This window comes from Pantherophis guttatus, chromosome 6 (assembly GCF_059756535.1).
Source record: "Pantherophis guttatus breed Tessera chromosome 6, ASM5975653v1, whole genome shotgun sequence".
Classification (NCBI taxonomy): Eukaryota; Metazoa; Chordata; class Lepidosauria; order Squamata; family Colubridae; genus Pantherophis; species Pantherophis guttatus.
The window spans coordinates 36,979,278-37,001,660 of NC_142068.1; the positions used below are offsets into that span (position 1 = coordinate 36,979,278).

General features: G+C 36.5%; 1 protein-coding gene across 3 annotated transcripts in view; it reads left to right on the plus strand.

The window, feature by feature from the left end:
* PIK3CB (phosphatidylinositol-4,5-bisphosphate 3-kinase catalytic subunit beta) overlaps window positions 1–11,542 on the plus strand; it is an 81,693-nt gene extending 70,151 nt beyond the window's left edge. For all 3 annotated transcript variants that reach the window (XM_034439461.3, XM_034439462.3, XM_060683038.2), the window contains 5 exons: window positions 2,621–2,788; window positions 4,262–4,385; window positions 5,449–5,594; window positions 6,872–7,004; window positions 9,072–11,542. In XM_034439461.3, coding sequence (XP_034295352.1) covers window positions 2,621–2,788; window positions 4,262–4,385; window positions 5,449–5,594; window positions 6,872–7,004; window positions 9,072–9,209 — 709 coding nt within the window. In that variant the 3' untranslated portion in view covers window positions 9,210–11,542. The remainder of the gene's footprint in view (window positions 1–2,620; window positions 2,789–4,261; window positions 4,386–5,448; window positions 5,595–6,871; window positions 7,005–9,071) is intronic.
* The last annotated feature ends 10,841 nt before the right edge of the window (window positions 11,543–22,383 follow it).

The following is a 22,383-nucleotide window of genomic DNA, read 5'->3' on the forward strand; positions in this document are numbered from 1 at the left end:
TTGAGACAGCCAAATCTTTGGTATGTCCCTCATCTGGACAATGTCACACCCTCATCAAGGAAATTGGGCATTGGTCTTACCTTAAATGCCAGATTTCTTGAGTGGGGTGACATTGTCCAGCCCCTCCCTCTGTCTCAGTGCCTGTACAGTTTATTGTTCTTGTTCAGTAGTTTTTTTCCAGTTGTCCCGTTGGACCGATTTACTTCCTCCTGATAACGGTGGTTCCTGTTGGAGATACTTCTGGTGGCCTTCCTTCGTCAAAACTGAGCATGAAAGGGGCGGAGCAAGGGGAGTGGTCAAAAATTATGACTCAGCCAGCATCAGATCCGACTGATACAACCCTCATCTGGACAATGTCACCCCACTCAAGAAATCTGGCATTTAAGGTAAGACCAATGCCCATTTCCAAGTTGCTAGTCAGTCAGTAAATAAATAAATCACCAAGGAAAAAGAATAAAATGCCTATTTATTGATGCCTTTACTAATGATATAAAAACAGTACTGATTGCATTATTCATATATCCTTCAACATGACAACACTAACTCATGCTCATGCCGTTACCCAGTTTGATTTATAAATACTACTCTCTAAGGAGCTCCTGTGCTTTCCCTGCATCCAGTATTTCTGGTCCTTGGGCCAGTTACTCTCTCTCAGCCCAACCTAGCTTTCACTGGGGTGTTGTGAAGAAAATAGGAAGATGTATTAGGTATGCGCACTACCTTGTTTCATATATAAGAAAGGCAGAATTAACAACAGCAGTAACAACTTCATATGAATGTTTCCTTTGTTAATGTTTAATGTATTTACTTAGTCCTTGTTTAAATGGTCAGTTAAATGCAGCATTTGAAAAACTAATTTGCCTTTTCTCAACATAAATTTTATAAGATATAAAAGAAACAGAAAATCATTTTTTTAATAATAGAAATTATATCCCTAACATACCAGATGGTAATCTGGAGCTCTTAAATATTTTAGTTTAACAAACAGGCATATGGTAATCACTAACACAGATAAGAGCAATATTTATCAACAAGTAACCCAGCAGAGAGAAATAAGGTATTCATAAGAAAACTTCTATAATTATGCCTCTGATAGCAGGATAAATTAAATGCAAAAGAGTCATTTAGGAACTATATTACTCAGAGAAAATGTGTGGTTATGTTTTCAATTATGTAACTGCTCAGAAGTCAGTTACTGATTTACCATAATTTTGGAAACAACCCCCCCTCCCCCCGATTTTACAAATAAGCACTGTAATTCTTACCAATCTCTTAGGAAGTGTTGGACCAGAGTGGGGAAAAAAGGATTAAAATTAATTCCAGCAGAAGACTTTATGCATGTTTTTAAATATACTTTTTATATTATTGCTAAAAGCTACAAAGGAGATTTAAGCCAATATTGATGTATTGAATTGCAGAATGGATGAGAACTTAAAGATCTTACAGCTAAATTCATGCTGTAGATTTCCTCAGTGTTTTTTTAAAAATCCTCAGATACGACTTGTCACTTATGTTTTAAAATTGTCATTAATTGTACTTTGAATTCAGTTCCGATTTCCATAAAGTAGAGGTGGGCAGTACAGCATTCATGTTCATCAGAATGCTCACCAAACTTCAATCTTCAAGAATAAATATATGTATTTATTTAAACATTCTTGAAATTGTCCAGAATTTGATGTTCTTACGTAATAGCAATAGCACTTAGACTTATATACCATTCATAGTGCTTTTACAGCCCTCTCTAAACGGTTTTTACAAAGTCAGCATATTGCCCTGAACAATCTGGGTCCTCATTTTACCTACCTCGGAAGGATGGAAGGCTGAGTCAACCTTGAGCCGGTGAGATTTAAACTGCCGAACTGCAGCTAGCAGTGAGCTGAAGTAACCTACAGTACTGCACTCTAACCACTGCGCCATGTCAGCTCAGTATCACAAGATCTTGTGTTAGAAGGTTTCCTGATTTTGGAAATCTGATATGACAATTTCTGCTGAAATCTTATGAGATTTCTGTAGGAGAGGGCAGAAGGTTGCCAATCCTTGCCATAGATAAGCAGAATATAATGTGATTAAAAATATGATAGTTTACAGTATGTTGAAAAAAAGAATATGCCAAGAATCTTGTCTAGGAATCTATAAGAAGTACCTCTTTCACTACTCCACTCAGACAAATAAGATCCAAAACCTATATTTATTAGGATCAACCAAACATTGCTAAAGGTTATGTGAATGAGTTTCCTAGAACTTTTAATCAGCCTAAGTGGACAATGGATTGAGAAGAAACAGAAAAATTAAAAATGTGGACCAAATATTTAATTAATAACTGCAGTTATACAGAAAAACTATATTTTTCTGGAAACCTCATGCATTCTTTTTTTAAAATTGTGTTTGGCCAACAAGTCAGTTGTAGTAGTTTGAAATAAATAAGGGAGATAGCACCATCTGTTGTTAGAGTATTAGAAATTCAGAACAATGCTTCCTCTTTCTTTTCTTTTTTTAAAAAATTAAATACTGATTTTGGACAACATACTGATTTAAACTCTCTTTGTAGAAGATAAAATGTGACAAATAACTTAAATAAATACAAATATTCTGATTTAATTATAAATTCATATTTTTCCAGATTGTTGCCTTATGGCTGTTTAGCAACTGGAGATTATTCTGGTTTAATTGAGGTGGTTTCAGCTTCTGAAACAATTGCAGACATTCAACTCAACAGCAGTAATGTTGCAGCAGCTGCTGCATTCAACAAAGATGCTCTGTTAAATTGGCTTAAAGAATACAATACTGGGTATGTAGAAAACTCTTAATTACTTTACTCCTGTATTTTAGCAACCTTTCAGTTTTCTGATAGATTAGTGATGTTTGAGAAAGTCACAGCTAAAGGAATTGTGCAAACTAGTTGATCTTCAGTAGTGTCTCTGTCCAGAGACTTAAACAACAAATCTCTTGTAAATTTTGCAATCACTGTTGCTACCTTTCCAAATACAAATACATTAAGACATTGCACAGTACTCCATTAGCAAATACATCTATATTTTCATGTAATATTCTCTACACCTGAAAAGTTTGTGTGTGTGTGTGTGTGTTTGTGTGTGTGTGTGTTGAGAGAGAGAGAGAGAGAGAGAATAAATTGATTGTAATTTCTAGTGTAAAACCATTCTAGCAGTTGTTACCATGTACAAAACCAATTCACTATACTTCATAAAAATTACTAAATATTTAATGATATTTAATTTAAAGAATAGGCTGGAAGGAAAAGTTCATACCATTACAAATTATATTCTAGAATTATTAGGCTTTACAACATTCCTGCCAAACATGAAAAAATATCAAACTTGATTATTGCATTTCCAACTATTGTTTTAGTGAAAGAATTTGCTACAGCCATACCATTTTTAACATTCTCACCACAATTATGATTTCTTAGAATAAATTTAAAATCTTCCTTTCAATTGTGTTATTTGATATACAGGTAATCCTTGCTTAATGTCCATTTATTCAGCGACCATTCAAAATTACAGCAGCATTAAATGAAGGGACTCACCACTGTTCCGCAAAGTTCTGGCTGTGAAAGCTTCTTTCACAATCACATAAACCAAATTTGAGCCCACCAGTATTTTGGTTGTCCACCTACCCACTGTCACCAACTGCTCCCACTGCCTGGCTTTCTCTGCCATCGCACCATGCACCATTGCTGCCCTATCCAGAACCATCTTTTGCAACTGGAACCATGTCTCATGTACTCAGTGAGAGCTTTCATGGTAAAACGGCAGGATGCTGCACCAACACATGCTATTTTTTTATGTGTGAACATCGCAGTGCTCTACGGTGTTCTTGCAGAAAAGCAGATCTGTAGGCAATTCAGATGATACAAGTTTTAGGTGCTAAAAATGCACATGATTTCTTGCTTGTAGCTTACAGTGTCTTATAGAGGCATACAATCATTGTGTCAAATAACAATAAAGAGAATAGATCTTAAATCACTTCACTAATAGTTGCATGATGTGACGATGTAATTAATGGGGAAATGACTATAGTATGTTGTGAATTAGTGGGAAGTAATTCCAAAAGTTGCCATTCCATTTTGCAAGATGTTTTGCAAGATGTTTTCTTGCAGATAATGTGCTTGGAATTATTTTGGTAGAGAAACTAAATGAGCCTCAGCTCTGTAATTTAAGCAGCTCTTAAAAATATATGTAGTGTAAAATTACAAATACCTGGTTAAAGTCTGTTTATAAATACCATTGTCTTTCTAATTTAGAGAAGATTTGGATCGAGCTATTGAAGCATTCACTTTGTCTTGTGCTGGCTACTGTGTAGCTACTTACGTCCTGGGCATTGGAGATAGACACAGTGACAATATCATGGTCAGGAAGAATGGTCAGGTAAGAGTCAAAATATTAATGGGAACATGTTTGTTTGGAATGTTCCAGTAGAGACATTCACTCCCAGTTCAGAATGATGATTGCTATGTCCCTCATTGCCATGTGGCTTTCTGGCATGCAATGATCCTAAATGGTGATTTTGTTGGGAAAAAAAGGTTTTTTCACAGCATATTGTTACCTTCATCATTCCCATAAAATGTGTATCATTCTAAAAAATATTTGAACACTTCTTACGTTACATTTTCTAACAAACATAACATTTCCACAGAATAAGAAAATAAAGCCATAACTTTAAAAAAATATTTTTAAATAGGCTTTTGAGTATGTTCATGCTTTGCACATCTTTGATACATGACAATAGCTTCAACCTTGGATATGTGTGAAGTATTGTGAGTCATTATAGTGGAGTGAGCCCTGCCCTTTTCTGCTTAAGCCTTTTTTCCCCTCTTGGCTTCCTTGCACTAAATGCCATTCACAATTACCCCAAGTTGTCTTCCTGATACAGCAGTTTTCTCTCTGTGAGTAAGCTGCTAGCACCTGTTTTGATTTTTCCCCATTCTACTTGGCAAACATTAAATTATTGTTTAATTCAAGAAGGATGGTAGTAACTCAAAATTCTTAGTTGGGTTATCTTTTTTTCAGGCAGCTATAAAGTAGCAAGAAAATCTTTCCCAAACATATATCTGAGAATACTTGCCTAAATATAGATTCTTTTCCTGGATTAATACTTCTAAACTCTGTATGGACATTAAGAACTAAAGATTAAATATTTCACTAGGCCAGAAGCTCACCTTGTTCCCAAATCTCTTTTTCCTTTCAATCAACTAACTCAATAGCCACTGCATTTCCTTTTGTCAGACCTTCCTCTCCCTGCCAAGGAGAAATAATTTAATCATTTAGATGGTTTAATTGAAAATATGCAAATTATTAGTTGAAAACTTGCAATTAATTATCATAATTGAAGACATGCAGTTGTTGTGCATTGCAGAAGAATTTAAAAATAAGATGATAGTGTTTTGTTATGAATGTTTTCCCAGAAATAATGACATATTCTGTTTCCCAGCTGTTTCATATAGATTTTGGTCATATTCTTGGAAACTTCAAATCTAAATTTGGAATTAAAAGAGAACGAGTCCCTTTCATCCTTACATATGATTTTATTCATGTCATCCAGCAGGGAAAAACTGGAAACACTGAAAAATTTGGCCGGTAAGTATTAAATTTGTTAGAATTATTTAGTTCTGGTTTAGTTTTAGATCCATATGTGACAGAACCAAATTGATGCTATACCAAACCTTTGATGACCTAGCCCCGGCGGATGGCAGATTAAGCAGGGTTAGACCTGGTTAGTATATAGGAAACCTCCACACTCTTGGATCAGATAGATTTTTTTTTTAATCTAGGAAAGCAATAACAAATCTCTTATTAAAAAAAGAAAGAAAGAAAGAAAAAATAATAAGCCATACATGGACATACAGTATTCAGGTTGTCATAAATAGTCACACTTAACTTGGGAAAGTAGATTTTACATAATGTCTAGCTTCATATATGAAAGAGTGCAACTAATATGATAGACATTATAGGAAAAGTAGTCTCTTGATAGGCATTCTTCTGTACATCAAATTATCAGAATTTGAACTACTACAGAATTTTAAGAGAATTCTTGGAGTGTCTGTGTGTGTGTGTATGGACATAAATGTGCATACATGCAGTCTATTATTTTCCCATATAAAAACTTTTTTGCTGATTACAAAGTCATATATTTGAACACTTTTGAAATAAATAAGATCTTTTTTAACAACAACAAGGAAAATGAATTTTTCTTCTTGTTAGAAAACATGCAAAAGGATTATGACTACCTTAAGAACATAAATGAAAGTTATTATTGGAACTCAGTGTTAAATATAATAGAATAGACGTATTGGAAACCCATTTTTTCAAACAATGTTCATTATTCAGTTGGGGGAATAATGTCTTTAGATTTATATAGAATAATCAAACAGTAGCAATGCTATGAATTGTTTTTCCTTCTCTTGTGGAATAATCAGAATTAACTGATATCCAGAGTTGCATGAATTAATTCCTGTCATCAGACATGGATGCAATCATATTTCTGATCCCAAGGAACCTTTACCTATGATTTACTCATTTGTTCCATGTGATATGAATATTTCTCACTCTAATTTGGATGATAATACACAGTTTCATTCTGTCAAATAACTAGAATTACTGTGCTCTTATATATGCTGTTGCTAAGTAGGAAGCAAAGCAAACTATTTGCAAATAAGTACTTTTCAGAATAAATAAGCTGTATGTCTTTTTTTCAAAGAGTTGCAAAATAAGAACCAGTGATGGTATAAATGTCAACTATCAGTGATGAATTCATTTTGTTCATAAATGTCTTAAACCAGACCAGGCCTCCTGTGAAGTCTGTCTATTTTTATTGTCCTGATTTACTGTGTCTGTTTTTGAATGCTAATGTTAAGGTTCCGCCAATGCTGTGAAGAAGCATACTTGATTCTGCGAAGACATGGCAACCTATTTATCACTTTATTTGCACTGATGTTAACAGCTGGGCTTCCAGAGCTAACCTCTTTTAAAGACATCCAATATCTAAAGGTACATCTCTAATAATTTAGGGATATGGAGAAAACGTGTTCAACTCCTTCGTTGTTGATGAAACTCATTTCTTAATTTTCAGTCAGATCTTATGCTCTTCAAGAAAACTGGATACAGATTAAATAAATAATTAAAAGTGTAGTTAGATAGTATTGTATATTTTTCTAAATTCTGTCCAAGCTTCCTCAGACTAATTATCTAATATATATTTTACTATTTCTCATGCAAAATGAACTTACGCATCTACCTAGACAACAGTATTAGTTCCAACTAGAGTAATAGCATCTTCCTAAAATCTCAGGCAGAGACCTTGAACAGCCCTGCTACAATATCCACCTCAGCTCCCTGACATATCCCAACATACTGTATTATTGAAAGGAGTGGTGAAATGTAAAATTTGTTACTACCGGTTCTGTGGGAGTGGCTTGGTGGGGGGTGTAATTTGTAATATGACTTTTTTTTTTTTACTTTTAAAAGCATTTTTTCTACAACCTCTTCGGCTGAAGAGGTTGTAAAAAATGCTAACTTGCCTGATCAGCAGAGGCTTTCTTTCTTTTCTTTTTTTTTTTTAAAGCCTCTTGACGATCCCAGCTGACTTGCCTGATCGGTAGACGCTTTTTTTCCTCTTCAGCCGAAGAAGTTGTAGAAAAAATGCTTTTAAAAGCCTCTGATGATCCCAGCTGAGCTGCGCAATCATCAGAGGCTTTTTTTTTTTACTTTTAAAAGCATTTTTTCAGTCAAAGAGGTTGTAGAAAAATGCTTTTAAAAATAAAAAAAAAGCGTCTGATGATTGCGCGGCTCAACTGGGCAATGGGGGGTGGCAGGGATTTTTGTTACTGGTTCTCCGAATCACCCGCCTCCATCGCTACCAGATCGGGCGATCTGATCCGAACCGGGAGCATTTCACCTCTGATTGAAAGGCTGTTTACCTCAGCATTTGCATTGATCATGATGGCCAGACCAGACGAGTTTATGTTCAGCAGTATCTGGAAGACATTATGTTGCCCATTCTTTTTCTTTAGAGAGACTCTTTAACTTATTTCTTGGACAATATGTGCGATAACATAGATTTATGCACTTTTCTAATAGCTTCCACTGAGCAAATACACAAGTATACATTATATAGTTTTGCTTGTTTACCCATTTGAATCCTGAATAATTCTTTAATAAACAGGGCAAAAATAATTTTCCAAAAAGTGAACATCACTTTTATCACTCTTATGTAAAGAATGGTGAAGTAAATACGTTTTCTAGCTTAAATCACGTGCTTTAGAAAGGACTCTATACCTGGAACTTTTCAGATTCTTTTTTACTGAACTGACTCTTTCATGAAGGAATATTTTATTGTTAATTTTGGTTTATAAATAAATATGTAATTGATATTTACTCAGAGCAGTATCTGCAAACTTTCAACATTATCTTGGTATTATGTAAAAATTATTGTGATAAGTTTTAGTCATTTTTTGCACCACAAAGTTTCTGGCCATTTGTCTCTGAATCCTGTATTCTGCTTAATCTTCAGTTGTGAATTACTTAAATGCAGTTGTTTGATTTACGGGATAAAGTGGACAAACCTCTTCACATAATTTTTTGATAAAGGGAAGGGTAAGATCCTAATATTGTGAATTTAAAGTGGTGGGAGGTCCTTGTGGATTTTGTCAGATATCTTCCTACCAATTCATTCATAATTTAAGCACAAGTTAAAAGAATACCCCATTCCCAGAGATGAGCCTAGGAAAAAACTTTTGAATTAGTGAAGTACTTAGGGATTATTTTGTAAATTAATAGTTTTTGATTGTAAGAGAATCAACATTCCAGTATAATTTCTGAACTGCAAATCTGGTACGATTATCACCATAGCTTTCTGTTGAATTGTTTGTTGTACAGTAACATAAATTCCTTTCATCTAAAAGTAAAAAATGCTAGCACTATTATCATATTTTTGTTGAGTTCTGCAAACCCATAGGAATTAACTGTAGAATAATAGATTTTGTCAACAGTCTGCAAAATAATCTGAAAATATAGTGCACACAAAACAAATAACCATGTTTCTGTTACTGTTCTTAGGACTCTCTTGCCTTAGGAAAGAATGATGATGAGGCATTAAAACAGTTTAAGCATAAATTTGATGAAGCACTCAGAGAAAGTTGGACTACAAAAGTGAACTGGATGGCACACACCGTTCGGAAGGATTACAGATCCTAAATGATGGATGAATTTGCACTAACCTTAGAAGTTATCCTGACAATAAAGCATTAAAAGAGAAAAAAACCTCCTAACTATTTAAAAAGACACCCAAGAAAATTACCTAAAGATTCCTGATTGTTTTGCACTCTGCTTTGGGAATGCTTCAATGAGACTTTGCAGAATCAGTAATCGCTTCTGCTTACTTTGCACACTGAAAGTGACTACTAAAGTTTTATATTGTTTTGATACAGTGTAAATATTTGGGACTTTTTGTTGCTTAGACTCAAACTCTGATTAGATAGAGATATTTTTGAAGAACTGGTACTAAACTCCACCAGAGGTTTTCACAATGCCTTTAATTTTGCTTCAAGTGAACTTTAAATGCGTCAATATATCTATATTTTTACTGGCATAAACATACATTCTACTGTACATAACAGCATTCATAATATTGCACAACAAATAGCTGCTTATTGGTTTCTACTGCTGCCAGAAAAGAGAACTCTATACCGTACTTAAAAATGGGAAAATGTAAAGAGATTATGCCTTTTATTATAATGTTGTTTAATATGTTCAATGTAATGTTTTAAATTTTATGTGGAGGAATTATATTTAAAAGATTTTTCAGCTGTTGGAAAATTCTACAAAATTGACGGCTGAACCTCTTTTTTAAAAAATCCATAGCATCTGAAATGTTGGATAATGTCAATAAAAAGGAGTTAGCCTTTCAATTTTCCAGTAATATCTGGAACAGATAGATTGTCTACTTCCATGTATATATGTAAGCATAAAAACATGAATCTATATAAAACAAAATATCCTTACAAAGTTTATATATTTCTCCCAAAATCTGTGTGTGTTAAAACCTGGAGTTTAAAAAAAAAAAAGTTCCATTTTTAAAAGGAATGTCAAAATTAAGACAAATCCACCCTATGCTATACTCAGTGACAAAACATTGAAAAGGAAAAACAGATGAATTAAAATATAAAAATACATATGAATGATTCTGATTCTTTTGCACCTTGCTTTGGAATGCTTCAGCAAGTTTTTGTAAAATTAGTATTCTAACTCTGATTAGAATTTTGATTAGAATTATTATAATTATCTGGTTCTGCATGTTGTAATACTCTTTGTGATAAAAGTATTTTCCCAGGATGTTTGTATTCAGCGTTAAAATGACTGTGATTGAAAAACTGGACATACTTTAATTTATGAAACGAGGTACCATGTTTTAAGGCAGCAGGTCCTAACCTTTTGGGCACCAGGGACCGGTTCTGTGGAGAGAAATTTTTCCGCAGACCAGAGGGGCATGGTTTCACGTGCTGCTTACATCCCATGGATGAGATTTCACTTGTTTGTGCGGCCGAGTTTCTGCCATGCCACAGACCAGTGCCAGTCCAAGGACCGTAGGTTGGGTACCCGTGCTTTAAGGTGCTTAAAAGAACAGTTCAAACTAAAAGTGCAATAGAATTTTTTTGGTTTAAAGATGTAACATGAAATATTTTGAAAAAATAGCAAAATGTATTTGTAACAGGCTCTTGCTTGCCAAAGAACCTAGTAGCTGTTAATTTCTATCGTGGGTGAGTGAACATATAATCAAAACAGTGATTTTAAATAGAATTGCATAAAGACTATTATATTTTGTCAAAGACTTCTGTTTCTCTAAACAACATTGTGAATAAAGAATGTAGTTCTTGTTTAAAATCTTGTTAAATGTTAACAGTCAAATACTGATAATACAAGTGTGTAGCTAAATTACAAAATATATTGTAGTAAAAGCTTTCATTATGAAGTAATTGTTACAGAAGTTCCCCATTCATTTTCATTATTGAAAGGTCAATTTTCAGTTCATTGCTTTAAATGATCTTATTTCTATTAATTTTAAATGCATATTTTGCTACTTATGACTATAGAAAGTTTTAGATCATATGAGCTTTTAATATATTAGTGTTTTCCATCTATTTCCCATCCCCAGCTTTGTGTCTGCTGAATTTCAGACACAGATAAAGATTGCCTTAGCTATTCTGGTGTGAAATGTTTAAGGCTTAGTTATGCAAAAAAAAATAAATCATCAGACTACCAAAGTTAGCTCAGACAAAGTCCTCTATTCTGTATAATTCATTTAATTCCTGTCAATGTTATTACTTTATCTTCCTCACCTTAACTCGTTCAGCCCACTGCTATGTATGTTTTTCCAGCAGAAACAGAAATAATGCAAGTGAAAACAATGAGTAATGAATTTTTCATTTGGAATTCATTCATTGAATTTATTTGGTTTTGTAATTAAAATGAATGAAATGTATTCATTCTTTTAGATTATTAAAATGAATACACATCTGCATGACTACCAACTCTGCATTTCTGAAGCGTCTTTGTTTTGAGACACTTTTATATTTCTCATATAGCTAACATACATTGTATATTACATGGCATTATATATTACATGGCATCAAAAAAACTTTTAATATCTTTTCCATCAATTATTGTGGGTGCTAATGGAGTATTATTACAAACAATAAATACAAAGATGTTCTCCAGTTGTACCAAAGATGGTATATCCATGCAATTTTCATAGCAGCAGTGAGGAAGTGCTTTGTCATTATCCTTTCCTGGGATGCTGGATATTTGTACTAGTTGCACTTAGTTGATCCTAAGTGACAATAATGGTCCTTATCTTTCTACTTAACACCTTCACAAACAGAACAGCTACTTCCGATTTTTCTTTTTTTCATTATCCTTCCAAACAGAAAAGGCATGTTGGTATCAATTTATATAATATTTTATTAATTCACAAAGGGAGATGCAAAATAATATATTAACTACTGAATCGTGCTGTTTTCTCATGCAAGCCACCAAAGAACAGAACCATATATGGAGAATGATATACCAGTTGATCAGAGAAATTTCATAAAAGGTATAAAGGTGTATTACCGTGATGGTGAACCTATGGCATGCGTGCCACAGGTGGCATGCATAGGCCTCTCTGCCAGCATGCAAGCCCTCGCCTCAGCTGAGCTCTGTGGCGCATTTCCCACCGGCCACCTGATTTTCAGGTCTCTGCAGCACTTGTTTAATCAAAATGCAGTTAAAACACTATACAAGCCATTGAGAATATAACTATATACATCCAACAGGAAGTGCCTCACAGGAGCAGATACAGGTAAATCCTAGAGGGGCAGGAAATACATCACTGAACAATGGAGATGAATGCTAGAGAGGAATAAAGCTGCATACAAGGCAGACATAACAGCATAGGCATGCGGGGGGGTTGCCCCCACACCCCATTTTTGGTCCCAGGAGGCTTCAGGGAGGTCTGCTAGGGCCAAAATGGGACAGGGGGGTCTTATGTACGAGGTGGAGGGAGCGTGGGCAGGGGGATGGCATGCATGTGTGGGGGTGGCACACGCGTGGGGGGCACACATGCATTGTATTACGGGTGTCGACACACGTACTGTCGTGTGCACACGTGCACTTTCAGCACGCAGACAAAAAGGTTAGCCATCACTGGTGTATTAGATAGCCAATGTAAGATGTGAAAAGAGGCAAAAAATACTTTTAAAAAAGATTTGTCTTTGCTTTATTGACTACAGGAGGGGGAGAGTTAGTGTATATTATGAAATATACACAATGTGTATATTGACAATGTGAAATATACTAAGGTTATGGTTAGGCCATGATATTTTAATATTGTTCCAAATAACTACAATGAATGATAATTATTGAATTTGGAAAATGGATGGCTCAGAATGGGAAAAGGCATGAGAAAAGGATGCTTATTATCCTTGCATATTTTACTTATATGTGAACATACAGAAATGGCAGTGTTAGAAGCAATGTCAACTGGAATCAAAATAAATGGTCAAACACATTTTGAGATGCGTAGATTACAGTTTTATGAAATGTATAGGCTGTTCCAATTTGTCCACAGTTCTGAACAGCTAACATACTACACCAATAGAAGCAAAGATGCACATTGTTTTAAAAAGAGAGTATGGGAGAAAACAGCAGCCATCTAAGAGACTCAAAACATCAAGAGAAAAGATCTAGCACAGTGGTGAAATGTAAACTTTGTTACTACCGGTTCTGTGAGCGTGGTTTGGTGGGGGGTAATGTGACTCAGTGGGCATGGGCAACTTTTTTTTTTTTTTTTTTTACTTTTAAAACCATTTTTTCTACACTCTTTGGCCGGAGAGGTTGTAAAAAAATGCTTTTTTTTTTTTTTTAAATTTGATTTATATGCCGCCCTTCTCCGGAGACTCAGGGTGGCTTACAATGCGCTAAGCAATAGCCTTCATTCTTTTGTATATTTATACAAAGTCAGCTTATTGCCCCCACAACTGGGTCCTCAATTTACCTACCTTAGAAAGGATGGAAGGCTGAATCAACCTTTTAAAAGCCTCTGACGAGCAGGCAACTCAGCTGGGATCGATCCAGGAGCATTTCACCCCTGGTTGTAGGGCATAAGTATGCAAACGTTTGACCACTAAGAGCATTTAAAATGGGTGAAGATAAATACTATTTTCATGTATTTTTCTTAGGTTTGAAGGATAATATGAAAAGCCAGTCCAAGGTTACCTTTACATGTTTTTTATGACTTCCTTCATTACATTAAATAGATAGTATCTCCCATAGTGATGCTTGTAATAAAAAAGGCCATATGCGCCTGCTGTGTGTTCTGTCCCTTGGTGCCTGGTCACCATTCTCTCAGCATGCTACTTCCTGTTCTTTCCCTGCCTACAGACTTTAATGCTCCTGTGTTCAATTAGCTGATATTCCCAGATGCAGATTAAGTGCCAATTTTTATGGTAAATTTAGAAAAGCTATATTGAGGATTGCATAAAGGGAATCAGAAATGTATGTTCATGATTACTTGCATATGTAGCTTTGTAAAATGGAGATATGAGATAGCTTCCTTAATTTATAACCATATATGTATGAGAATTGCTGATGCATCCATGTGTGTCAATGGAGCTCCATCAGCCCTAGGAGGCAAAAGCAGTAGAAGATTCTAAATGGCAAAAGCTATAGGTGACTGCCTTTATATACTGTATAATCAAGATCTTATGCAGTATATACTTAGCTTTTAACTAAGTATATGACTCCCAATGATCCAAATTTGCCAAGAGACTGTTCAAAGCTGATAAAGACTATATCAACCGCGGTGGCAGTTGATACCCCTATGCTTATGGTCATGGGGGATTTTAACCTGCTGTCCGTGGGTGAGGCGTCTGAGGTGGCTCAGGAGTTCATGGCTTCCATGACAGCTATGGACCTGACCCAGTTAATTCATGGCCCTACCCACACGGGGGGAAACATGCTGGATCTGGTTTTTGTCTCTGGACAGTGGTTGAGTGATCTTGAGATAGGGGATATAGTTACTGAGCCCTTGTCATGGTCAGATCACTCTCTCCTTCGTCTCAACCTTCGAACCACTGCACCCCGCCACAGGGAGGTGGAGCCAGTAAGATGGTTCCGCCCCAGGCACCTGATGGAACCTGACAGGTTCCAGATGGAGCTTGGGCCATTTCCTGAGGCTCTGGCACACGCCTCGACTGGAGACCTAGTGGCCGCCTGGGATAGGGCGGCCGCTGGAGCTCTGGATCGGGTCGTGCCTTTGCGGCCTCTGACCCGGCGCCAATCTCATTTGGCTCCTTGGTTCACTGAGGAGCTGAGGGAGTTGAAGTGCCGGAAAAGATGCCTAAAAAGTAGTTGGAGGGCCAGTCTTTCTGAATCGGACCGGACACTGGTAAGATCTCATATTAGGAATTACCTAGTGGCGATAAAAGCAGCAAAATGTAGTTATTTTGCTTCTCTTATTGCGTCATCAGATAACTGCCCAGCCACCCTGTTTAGCGTGACCTGCTCCCTGCTCCACCAGGAAGCGCGGGAGGACCCCTTGGAGGGTAGAGCCGAAGATTTTGTTCAGTAACTGTATGACAAAATCACTCAGATTCGGGAAGTTTGGACTCCGACTGGGTAGTCTCAGGGGGAGGGACTGGGGCAGGTCTTGAGAATGTTATCTGGGATGAGTTTGATCCTGTGACCCCTGAGGACGTGGACAGGATTCTGGGCAGACTGAATGCGACCACTTGTTTATTGGACCCATGTCCCTCCTGGTAAGTGCTGGCTTCCTGGGAGGTGGCACGAGGCTGGCTCCAGGGGATTATAAATGCTTCGTTGGGTGAGGGTGACTTTCCCGCTGCCTTGAAAGAGGCGATGGTGAGGCCTCTCCTCAAGAAGCCTTCCCTGGACCCGGCAATATTGGTTAACTATCGTCCGGTCTCCAACCTTCACTTTGTGGCGAAGGTTGTTGAGAGCGTGGTTGCGCAACAGTTCCCCCAGCACCTGGATGAAACGACGTATCTGGATCCATTCCAGTCGGGCTTCAGGCCTGGGTATAGCACGGAAACGGCATTGGTCGTGTTGGTAGATGATCTCTGAAGGGCTCGGGACAGGGGGTGCTCCTCTGTCCTGGTCCTGTTAGATCTCTCAGCGGCTTTTGATACCATCGACCATGGTATCATGCTGCACTGGTTGGAAGAGTTAGGGATGGGAGGCACTGTGTTGCGGTGGTTCTCCTCCTTTCTCTCTGACCGGTCGCAATCTATGTTGACAGGGGGGCAGAGGTCGACCCCGAGCCCCTCATATGTGGGGTGCCTCAAGGATCGGTCCTCTCGCCCCTCCTGTTCAACATTTATGTGAAGCCGCTGGGTGAGATCATCCAAGGTTTTGGGGTGAAGTACCACCAGTACGCTGATGACACCCAGCTGTACATTTCCACCCCGGACCACCCCAACGATGCCCTTGAAGTGATGTCCCAGTGCCTGGAGGCCGTGCGGATCTGGATGGGGAGGAATAGGCTCAGGCTCAACCCATCCAAGACCGAGTGGCTGTGGTTTCTGACGTCCTGATATAGTCAGTTGGCGCCATCACTGACTATTGGGGGCAAATCATTGGCCCCCATGGAGACAGTTTGCAACTTGGGCATCCTCCTGGATTCACGACTGTCTTTAGAAGAGCATTTGACAGCTGTGACCGGGAGGATTTTTCATCAGGTCCACCTGATTCACCAGTTGCGTCCCTTTCTGGATAGGGACTCCCTACGCACGGTCACTCATGCCCTCGTCACCTCCCGCCTGGACTATTGTAACACTCTCTACATGGGGTTCCCCTTGAGGAACACCCGGAGGCTCCAACTGGCGCAGAGTGAGGCCGCACAGGTGGTAATGGGAGCGACATGGCATTCCCATGTAACACCTCTCTCCTGCGCGAGCTGCACTGGCTCCCGGTGGTCTTTCAGGTGCGGTTCAAGGTTTTGGTTACCACCTTTAGAGTGCTCCATGGCTTAGGACCTGGTTATCTACGGGACCGCCTACTGCCACCAATAGCCTCCCACTGGCCAGTACACTCTCATAGAGAGGGGCTCCTCTGGGTGTTGTCGGCCAAACAATGTCGACTGGTGGCCCCTAGGGGGAGAGCCTTCTCTGTGGGGGCACCTACTATCTGGAATGAGCTTCCCCCAGAGATACGGAGGATCCCGGATCTGCGCACCTTCCACCGCGCTCTTAAGACCTTTTTATTCCACCAGGTGGGTCTGGCCTAATCTTTTACCTCTTTTTAATTATGCAAATTTTAATTGGTTTTATAAATGATTGGGGTTTTAATATGTTTGGGCCAAATTTGTTTAATTCGATTTTACTTTGTTTTTAAATTTTGTATCTATGTATTTTTACTGTTTGGTTGTTCACCGCCCTGAGTCCTTTGGGAGTAGGGCAGTGTGTAAATTAAATAAATTAAATAAAATAAATAAAATATTGCAGACTTTTCCCCTTTTCCTTTTAATATAATTTTCATACAAGTATTTATTAATGTTTTAAAAATAATAAAACTTTAATACCCAGAAGACTTCTTATAACAGACAGTTAACGAGTATTAATATACTATGGTACCTTGACTTGTCAAGTTCTATCGTCATATGACTTTGTTCTCATCAAATAATATCTGTCTTTAAATATAGCATGGAGAATGGAAGCCACCTGTTTCAATTTCACCAATGAAACCTAGTACTTATTTGGTAAAATTAACTTCCTGTTTTTATATAGGAAGCTTATCATTTATACTTATAATATACTTATAATATACAAACCTATTACTCAGAGTTTGCTTCCATATAGTCATTGTAAGAAATGATCTGTAGAAGTACATTTTCTAATATTGTGAGGTTACAAACCCTGGCAGCAAATAAGACCTTGTAGATATTTCTGAAGCATGTTTCTTACATACATGGTGGTCTTGGGGTAACTCAGAAGTTGAGCAGCATGAGGAGTGACTTCCCCTATCATAATGGTCCAGCAAGCTATGAGCAATAAAACTGCTTTCAGTACGTAGCATATGGCATTCACTGCAGACAATGATCTCACATTTGGGGCACATTTTTCCAGTGTGAATCTTTTCCAAGGAGAGCACCTTCTCTTCATTTGTCTTCAACTTCCTGGGGTCTCTTCTTTGCAAGCCTCCTTTCTTGTCTTCAAAAAGAATTGCCTTTTTGTTGAGACTGAAAAGCCAAAAGACAGATCAATGGTCTAAATTGAAATAAATGAATTATATCAGTTATTTATGCAAATATGAGGTGATCCAAAATCCAGTCTGGGCATCCCAAGTGAGACTTCTGCATTATAGGAAAAAAGGGAAAGCTTTAGCCTAAGACTGAAGTATGGACTGACCTTCAGTATTTGGACTATTGAGAGCTATTGGTGGGGGGGACGGGGAGGATTACCTCGGATGGCATAGGCGAAGGTTCCAATATGAAATTGAATATGAATAACCAGCACCAGTGGAGCAAAAATGCCTTCAATATAGTTACATAATACCAGGCAAAGGAGAAGTTTCATTCAATGTTAACTTCTGCCAGCTAGAGAATCTGCCCTGTCTTTTGAAAACTAGGTTTTTCAAAATAAATGTTTCAGAATAAATGTTCGGGCTTTGGACTAGCTATCCCTCCTTTTCTCCCAGTACTCAAAGATACTTCTGCAGGATTGGGACCAGTTAAAGCAGAATGGTAAGTCTACAGGCATCACTATACTGTAAGTCTGAAGGGTGTGCAAAACAGAAATGTTGGATTTCAACTTCCACTGATAATAAACTTTTTATCATGAAATCCTGGGTATATTTACTCAAAAATAACATTCATTTAGTAAACTTTATTCTCAACAATTGTGTAGATGACACATAACCAGCATGGCTGATCTTAAGTAGGGTGGAACCCTGTTAATACTTGAATTATAGTTGAAAGTGAAAACAAAAAAAGCAATGGTAAACCATTTTTTAAATGCTGCCAAGAGAACTCTATGCATGCATTTAGTAGGAACTGTGCTCCCTTAAAGGATGTATTCTTTTTTCAGTCATTAATTTAGTAAAATCTACTCATAAGTAAATGATTAGATCGGTGTCAGTCTCTAACTACATGTGATTTGCAAAAATCTGTTGATTTTTAGATGTCAGCAAAAGGTTAGTATTTTATATGCATCTCTACATAATCTATGATTGGCCAGAGATTTTAAAACAGATCTGCTAAATAATTGTATATATAAATAATATATAAATAATAATATTATTATAAATAATAATAATAATAATAATAATAATAATAATAATAATAATAATAATATAGTAATTTAATGGCAGTTTTATAAAACAATTTTATTCATTCTGCTTATTATTCATATCCATCACAATATTCAGCACTTGAAATCCAGTTGCCTGTACACAACACACTAGCAGTTAGCTTAACCAGACCTATTCAACTGATCTGTTTTTCTCGATTTGTATGATACACTGTACCAGAAACTAACATCACAGTTCAGGTTATGCATAATAGGCAAGGTGCAGATTTGTTTGGCCTTCATGCCTTTGAGGAATACAGGGTGCCTGAAATTATTACATTTATTTTTGTACAGTTTGATAATACAAGATGAAATTTAAATCCTCTAGTCTCAAATGAGAAATTGGAGAGGTTTTAATTGCTTAAAGAGAATCTTCAAAGTTTCTATTAAGTTTCACGACTGGTCAGAAAATAATACCATGACTATGTTTGCACAATAATTTGTGCAGTTTATGGCTCAATATGTTATATAAATGCAGCCAATTGAGTTACTTCATTAAAACATGTTCAAATAAACCATTGATTAAAACAAGTGTGCATATTTTTGTGCCTTTAAAATCAGCTTGATATGCATTCATCAACAGGTGAACATTTAAAATTACTTACAAGAACTGCTGATTATGCTCCTTTCTTTACCTTTTGTACAAAGAATCTTTAAAATATACCCAAGTTACAGCACAACAATACAACAAATCACAATTCGAATACTGTTTCTAAACTATCAGAGGACCAATTAGCTTTTTCTAGTTTATTTTTCTTCCTACTACAGTCTAGTTTATTGTTTTTGTGAAAGAAAAAAAGTAAGAAAAAAACCCCTTACATTATATTACTTGAATGTCCAGAAAAGAAACGCAATCTGACAAACTTCTTAAGGAGGTGCCCATCCTTTTCTGTCCAAGGTTTTTCATCTCCTGTGCTTTCCTCTTTATTTCCTCTCTGTGCCTTCCGAGAATTCTGTCCTAACACAACAGAGCAGGACATAAAATAAACTGAATAATATGAAATCTCTGATCCTCTTTCCATACAAGTAGAACCTATTGGGCTCTCCTAATCCTACCTGCAAAAAAAGCTACATGCAGTAAGCACAAAGCTTATGAATTAAAGCCACAAAAGTACTACTAACCTGAAGGCATCTCTTTAAAGTTATGCACCTGAACAAAGAAAAACTTTACTTTAGAGAGCCTAAAGAAGAAGGAGAATGTGACAGCAAGTTGCAGCTTCTGAATTCAGTAAATAAGCAACAGTGATCACAAAATGAAAAAAAATAATAACTTTATCCTTTCAGATATTGCAGAGCACAATTTTTTTTTGTCTCTAGATAGGTGTGAGGGAGAAGGAAAGCCAATTCTTGTAGCAAGCACACAAATGCAGATGTAAAATACAGCACAAGGGTATAAATATTTCCTTTCATCTCTGGAAAGTCAATCAATTGATCTTCATTTCCACAGTATGTCACTGTGTCTCCAAGAAAGTTCCTTTAGACTGCTCTAATCACATTAGCCTTTCTGTGTTCCCCATTTCATATTTTAATAATTGTATTTAATTTGCGCCTGACAAACTCACCTAGCAGGTTTTGGCCATCAGCAAGTGGTTCTGGCTCATCCTGATAATTTGTTAGATTTGGAAACATTTCCAATAATTATTTATTTGAACAAAAAATATAAATTATGCAAATGGGCATTTTTATTTAACCATTTTTTAAAGGAACTTGTTTAAAAAGATGCATTTATATGAAAGGCCCAGTCTAGCAAAATCCCTCTAGTACCATAGGGTCAGATTCTGTACCTTAATTTTTAATATATATATATCCAGAACAAATTCAGATGTTTTTTTATGCAGACAGGGAAGGAAGAACCAGATATTCTCCAGTCACATCATCTTTGTGCAAGATCTAACTAATCTCAATCCTTCATGATATTATTTCTACAAATGAGTATTGTATTGAATGAGATGGCATAAAATGAAATAAAAATATAAATGGAATAAAATGACTAAATAATAAAATAAAAGTGTTGTGAAAACCATGCCTTAGAAAATTCTGTCTGTTTTAGGTCTTCAGTGTTGTGTGTACTTCTACTGTCTCTGATAAGATAGAGAAGCAGCAACTGATAAGATTTCAAATAAAGCTAACAAAACAGCTACCAATCTCTTCCTTTGCTATTACAACCTGATATACAGGATATGTAGAAGAACAATAATACTAAATATAATTAGATTTTAGTCTTACTTTTATTACTGCTATGATTACACATGGGGCATTTGCATCTATGCATTGGGGATATTGTTTGGTACATATAAAATTCTGTGTGTGTGAGAGGCATGCATATAAAAGAGGTGTGCAAGGTTTCCAGTTGGGAAATTCCAGAGACCTTTGGATCTTCTTGAGTTTTACACAGAACACATTCAATTTCTTAAAATGACAGATAATAATTGTAAATCTCATGCTTTTTCAGTAGATCCTATGCCAATATAATAAGGTTCCATGTGGATCCACTTTTTATCCCTTCTGTTTTTGTAACTAAGAAAGGATCCATGTGAGAAGAGTCTTTTCAATTGTCATTAAACAGTGAAAGACAAAAAGGAAGAAACTTGATCAAGTTGTGACAAATAAAGGTATTTTTAATGTGCCTTCCTATCTTGTGCTTGTTTTATAAGTTTGAGTTTCAGAGAGGCAGAGATGTGTCCAGGGAGAACTTTAAGAAGTGTGATGTCCTTAATTATTTGATTAATGTACCACTGATGAGATTGTGCTAATGCATCTACAATGCATAATACATCCCCTAATTTGATGCACTATACTACTTGTGCAGGCAACAATTTAATAGGTACATGATATATTTCTTCATGATTTCAAAGACTAAACTGGAGAGATCCTGCTATGTAAGTTCAATACAGAATATAAGGCTGAACATTACAATAAGATTTCACAAAATACAATTACCTTGCTCTTGTATCCCAATGTTAGGATTTTTAAAAACACAGAAATTGGAATAATACTTTGCAGTTATCATAAACTGAAATTTGGTTTCCTTGTTAAACATATGCTACTTCAAAACCACACTCCTGGACACAGTAATCAGAGTGGTTCTTCATTGAATTTGATAAGATACTTGTCTCTTTGTAACCACCCATGAAACAAAGCATTTAATTTTTCTCCAGGGCATAAACAGTTGGATACAGAAAGCAGAGAAATGGAAATAATGGAATAATTTTAATCTGCTTGATAGCAGTGAAATTTAGAGAAACACCTTTTTCTTTTTGCACATTTAAGAAACCTGTGCTTTACTTGAGGGAAATAAAATGTGTGACACTTCACATTAGAGCGCAGGTGCTATATCCCTTGAGGTGTCTGGAAGTGCAATCCTTGTCTGAAAATGGTATTTTTGTTCTTAATGACAGTTTAGTTCTTTAACAACATTGCATTCTTAGGGGAGTTGGTCCTTGCTGTACAGTACAGTATTCTCCAATCATGAAAATGTCACAATGGTAAAAATCTATATTGCTTTAAATGATAAGATATTTGCAGATTGT